A 6,000-nucleotide genomic window follows, 5' to 3' on the forward strand; every position below is an offset into this window, starting at 1 on the left:
CACAGGGATACCAGGAAAACTCCCGGTGGGCCCAGGTGTCAGTGGGCCTCTTGCTTCTGACCATTTGGCCTATTTAATGGTCATTCCCTATTTTTTTATTGGAACTTAATAATGGAAGAATAGAGTATAGTATGTAGAGAAAAGAAACAAGGAGAATAAAGAGGTTGAGTGAGGAGAGGAGGTATAAAAGTTTGGAAAGTGGGCCCTCAGCCTAAGGTTTTCTAGTGGGCCCCTGGCATCCCAGTCCGACACTGCCTCCTTCAGAGATGTACAATGTTTTATGCTCGGGCTCTTTTGCATACTTCTTGTGTCCCTACACATTCGCAAGACATTGGCTATTGTCCTCGCTACTCTTACTGGCTGTGTATGGGCTCACAATTATTCCCTATAAAATGAATATCTGACCAGGGCTTATTAAGATATAGATTGGGCAAGCTGTAAAATCTTGAAAGTTAAGGTCTACAGTGGGTCAAACTATTGGATCAGACAAATCTGGTTAATCATGTTGAGCCAATGGAGCACTGTTTTCCTTTTCTGGCTGCTCCCCATTTTAATTATTCTGCTTCTTGTGCAGAATAATTCATGCTATTGCCTTGCCATACTGATTCCTAATGCTTAAAATCATGTGACTTTTTGTCATACAAACAAGAAATTATGTAGTTCTCTTTTGCCCTCTTTTTTTCACACTTTGGGATTCAGTCGGATCACAAAATAGTTGATTTGTTGCACCCCTACTGATTAGGATTAGATCCCACGTAAAAAAGCACCCTAAAATCACAATTTAGGGTGGAATAAAAAAATGCTACTCTGGCAATTTTTGCAGTGATATTTTGCTCCAGTCACAATGTGGACCAGTATTTTAACATTAAAGTCAGATTATTGAGATAGTATTGCTCTGAAATTGTGCTGCATTTAGAGACAGATTTATCAGAGTGTTAACAGAGTGCACCACAGTAAAATTTCCACAACTCTCTATTCATTCCTATGAGATTTTTAGAGGTGAATATTTATCAAGGAGTGAAAGAGTTCACCATTTAATAAACAGGTCTCTAAAAATCCCCGTAGGGATGAATAGATAGTGGTGGCATTTTTACTTTGGCAAAGTTCTAATGTTAACACTCTGATTAATCTGTCTCTTAGAGTCAGAAGCAGAAGTGTTAAGTACAGTATCAGAAAAGGTCACTTCCTTGTGGCTTGTTATTTCTGTAGCTGTATACATACATTTCCTGTGGAATTCTTTGCACTGTGTGTGTACATTTTATAAAATGTTAGGGCTATAGGGCAAGGTGCAAAACCTTGTGTATATATATCTACTGTATATGTATGGATGGGAGTTAGACAGGATATGTTTCCTCTTTATACCCACTAGCTTGTGTGTCATTAAGCTGGGGAACACCGCTGGTCACAAGGTACAAAAGAGCCCTGTAATTACTACATGTAACAAATAAAATTAAAGTGTAAAAAACAAAGTAAAAAAAGTAAAAATTTAAGTGTTTGAAAACATTTTAAAATGACAGCATAATGTGATGTTGCCCTGTACTGGTAAAACTGCTGCATTTTGCTTTAGAAACTCTGCTGTGTAGCCATAGGCAATTCAAAGTTGAAAAAGGAAAAAATGCACAGGATACACAGCAGATAAACTCTGTAGTATATAATGGGATTCTTCAGAACTTATCTGCTATCTACTGTTATTACATGTTGAATTTAAAGAAGGATTATACTGTATGATTTATAAAAATGACATTGGAATAGTGGCTCTACCATTAGAGGGTCGCATCTTGCAATTCATGGTGGTGATACAACAGTGTGATGATAATTGGTTATTAAACAATATATGACCTCAGGTGGTGGAACATATGAAAAAGATGATTCAGCAATGTAGTGCTTTAGTATCCATAAAAAATACTGGATAAAAAGAAAGGTTTCAAGTTGTTAAGTGTAAGCAGGCTTTAGAGGAGTGGGAGTGCTTTGGTGTGGGTTGGTTGGTTCAGGTTCTCTCTACTGATCCCAGGGATTTCCTACAGAGCTCAGAGAAGCCTTCAAGGAGTTTGACAAAGATAAAGATGGATATATCAGCTGCAAGGACTTGGGGGACTGTATGAGGACCATGGGATACATGCCAACTGAAATGGAATTGATAGAACTGTCTCAGCAAATCAATATGAACCGTGAGTCATTTGTTTCTCTTAAAGTGAAGTTTCTTTTCCGTTTTTATGGACTTAAATGAGCAAGGGACAGAGAGCAAAAAAACAGACACACTTCTATTTTTTCACTTTGTACCTAGCTAACTCAAATGCTATATTAATAGAGGGCAAAGAGTTGCAATGCTTGCTGGAATTGAATAGATAGATATACATATAGATAGATCATAGGACAGAAAGATATAGATAGATCATAGATATATAGATAGATCATAGGGTAGCAGCTAGGCTGGGGGGAGGGGGGTCTATGTGGGGTGGGGGGTAGGGTTTTTTTTAATAAGGGGTTTGTTTCTCCTTTAAACTCAGTGTTGCTGGTATTCTCTACAGACATTGGGGAACCAAGTACTTATATAATGTACTTTGTTCACTAATGGCTTATGCCCACTAGAGCTCCTTAGTTGACATCAAAATGACATGTAAGCTAGGAGAGAGAGGAGAGTAGGTGTCAGCACACAAGGCAAGGCAAATGATAAGCCAATATTCACTAGGAACATTTTGGTTGCTTACTAACCCTGTGGTTATGGAAAGGCAATGAAAATCTGGGTCAAATCGATGCAGAGTTTATATTTGGATGCTAAAAATGAAAGAACTATCATGAAATGAAAATTTAATATAAGCTTCATAATCTAAATATAATTAATTAAAAACTCTGTACAGTTTCTGAAATAATCATGTGTTATCCCTCTCTCAGCATCTGTTTCACTTCATTCTGTCTTCATGCAGAAGTTGGGAGTCTGATTTTAAATGACAGTTAGATCCAATGTATCTTTCAGGGGTGGGCTTCTTTTGCCTAGTGACCTCTAATACACCAGAAATCCAGTATCTCTACATGTGAGATCTGTGCCAAATTCAAGATTTTGTTTGTACTGGAATCAGTTATTTGAGTGAGCCCTAATACATCTGCTAGGAAATTGAGCCCCCCCATAAGATATATTAGGTCTAACTGTCAATGAATATCTGACATCCAACTCCTGAATGAAGAGACACAGATGTTGAGATCGGGATAGAGAAGATAAGCTTGATTATTTCAGAAACAGTAGAGAAGTTTTAATTGATTATATTTAGAAAGTTTTTTTTATTTCAGCATGACAAAGCTTATAGTAAAAATTCTATTTTCACAATAGTTCCCCTTAAACTTTAAGGGCACTGAAAGACGTGGAGATTTGTTGCCCATGATAAATCTCCTCTCCCCAGGGCAACTAATTTCCACTCCAATCTCTGGTTAGTGGGATTCGAACGATTGAACATCTTACGATTTTTCAGCCGACATCTGTCAGAAAATTGATCGGCCAAGTTAAAAAATCTTTATTGGCTCCAGTGCAATCTATCTATGTTTGCAGGGCCAAGCAGGCAGCTACCCTTTGTTTTCCTGGCAATATCGCCTGAAATGGTCTTTTTTAGTTGATGTACAATCTGTAAGATCGGTTCGAGATAATCGTGGTCTCACGATGACGATCAGATCTTTTAAAAATCTTTACATCTTTGGCCAGCTTTAACTACTCATTTATAGCCATACTATTGGTGAATTACTATAATATAAATAATATTCTTTCACTACAACCACATCTTAAATGCATGGAGATTTTTAAATACTCCTACATTTTTCTTCTCGCTTTAGTTGGGGGTCATGTGGATTTTGATGACTTTGTTGAGCTGATGGGCCCCAAACTTCTTGCTGAGACAGCTGATATGATTGGAGTGAAGGAGCTTCGAGATGCCTTCAAAGAGGTGAGGCAGCCCAAAACCTGCACACTATCAGAAACTCATCTTATTTAAAGCACAAATCAACCTACTGAAGTAGATAAGAAACTTATTACTGTTAAGTTGTGAGTAGGGTTGAAGTTTATAGGGAAATGACTGATGTATTTGTAATTTACAGTTAACAAACTATCCAAACTTAAAAATGTATTTCTATAAGTATATGTCAGTTATAACCGTAATTTTAACAAACAGTGGGGATAGCAAATGATACCTGTAATTCTAGTGTGCAATTTTTTGTCTTTGACCTTATGTAAGTTTGACACTAATGGTGATGGAGAGATCAGTATGAGTGAACTGCGTGAGGCTATGAAAAAGCTCCTGGGGCAGCAGGTTGGACACAGGGATATTGAAGATATCATAAGGGACGTTGACCTGAATGGAGATGGACAAGTGGATTTTGAAGGCAAATATAATTTTAATGAATATGTTTCACACCCTACATAATTTATTTAATTGGGCATGTATAAACTGTTTTGGCGTTTTTTTGGGGGGTGTTTTTATATTGCCGGTAAAAGTGACGGTTGAGATTGTTAATATTTGTGCCGTTAGTTTATTGTTTACATTACCACTGGCCCCATGGCTGACAAGAACTTTACCAGAATTCACAACCATTGGAAACTTTTACATGCCACTACCAGTAGTAATGGTTACTCAATTTTAAGTAAACTCTAGGAAAAAGACTGGTTTAAGCAGTACTGTTTGTTTGCTGAGGGAGCAGAGGTTTTTATATATGTTATTTCTTACTTTTTTCCTGGCAGAATTTGTCCGAATGATGTCTCGCTGAGGCTGAGCTCAAGACACACTGCATGACGACCCCAAGGGGAAGTGCCCATGTCACCTTCAGTACCTTATCCTGGAGGCACTGTTCTCTGCCACCCAGATCCTGACATCAGCCAGTCCTCTTGTGGATCCTTCTGCCTTAACATCCCATAAATACAAATTGTATTCCAAGCATGGGTCCTGTATATACACTCATTTGCCCTGGATGTATATTCGAAATCCTTGGCAGGTAGAAGGATCATAAAGTCTTATGCAAAAGAGAAGACTGTGTGCATGAGCCTTCCCTCAGTGTGTGACTTAACGTGATTTAACTCCTAGAGGATTTGTGCAATAATAGAATAGAAGCAGCTTCCCATATTTCCTAACAAATGAATAATAAGTGTAATTTAAACCATTATTTGATAGACCTGCTTTATAAAGCAACAGCGGGCATATATGTAGCACAGAGCCAAATATGTGTATTCTGTGGTGACAGATAAACTGGTTGTATATTTCTATTTGAATTGTGGCCAGTGCGCTGACATTTACACAGAACAAAGGCTAATTGTGGTGCTGGCCGAGAATGCTCTGAGCATCCTTAGTTTTGGCAATAAGAGGTCCAAGGAGCATATTTAATACTACTTTTCACTGCCTGAAAAATAAATAAAGTTAATTTGAAGTAGACTGCATGGCGAGTCATTTGTTGTCATGGAAATTCCTGTATACCCTTAGTACGACAAAAGTTGGACAGCACTACTCTAGAGGATCTTGTACAGGTGGAATATAACGGAAGAATATAAGGTTGAGCCTATACAACAAAAAAAAAGTAAAAATCAAAGTTTATTTCATCCCTCTGACTATGCAACTATAACTCAATTTCACTAGAACTACCAGCAGTAAGAAATACTAGTGACTACTCCTATTCTTTTTTAATCACATTCCCTATATCTGGGAGAGGTTATATTTCTTATCTGAAATATTTATTGTTCAAAATTCTGTTTAACCATTTGCTCCCTCACCTTAAAGGAATTGATCAGTTTAAAAATAAAACTGGGTAAATAGGTAGGCTGTGCAAAATAAAATAAAAAATTCAATATAGTTAGTTATTAAAAATGTATTGTATAAAGGCTGGCGTGACTGGATGTCTAACATAAAAGCAAGAATACTACTTCTTGCTTTGCAGCTCTCTTGGTTTACACTGATTCGTTACCAGGCAGTAACCAATAAATGACTAGAGGGGGGCTCATGAGTCATAACTGTTGCTTTTGAATGTGAGCTG

At 37.4% G+C, this 6,000-nt stretch overlaps 1 protein-coding gene across 3 annotated transcripts in view; it reads left to right on the forward strand.

The window, feature by feature from the left end:
- The window catches only part of cabp1.S (calcium binding protein 1 S homeolog), a 29,993-nt gene extending 24,590 nt beyond the window's left edge, over positions 1 to 5,403 (forward strand). For all 3 annotated transcript variants that reach the window (XM_041580276.1, XM_041580277.1, XM_041580278.1), the window contains 4 exons: positions 2,025 to 2,168; positions 3,820 to 3,929; positions 4,218 to 4,365; positions 4,721 to 5,403. In XM_041580276.1, coding sequence (XP_041436210.1) covers positions 2,025 to 2,168; positions 3,820 to 3,929; positions 4,218 to 4,365; positions 4,721 to 4,746 — 428 coding nt within the window. In that variant the 3' untranslated portion in view covers positions 4,747 to 5,403. The remainder of the gene's footprint in view (positions 1 to 2,024; positions 2,169 to 3,819; positions 3,930 to 4,217; positions 4,366 to 4,720) is intronic.
- Positions 5,404 to 6,000: the final 597 nt, after the last annotated feature.

This window comes from Xenopus laevis, chromosome 1S, assembly GCF_017654675.1.
Source record: "Xenopus laevis strain J_2021 chromosome 1S, Xenopus_laevis_v10.1, whole genome shotgun sequence".
Classification (NCBI taxonomy): domain Eukaryota; kingdom Metazoa; phylum Chordata; class Amphibia; order Anura; family Pipidae; genus Xenopus; species Xenopus laevis.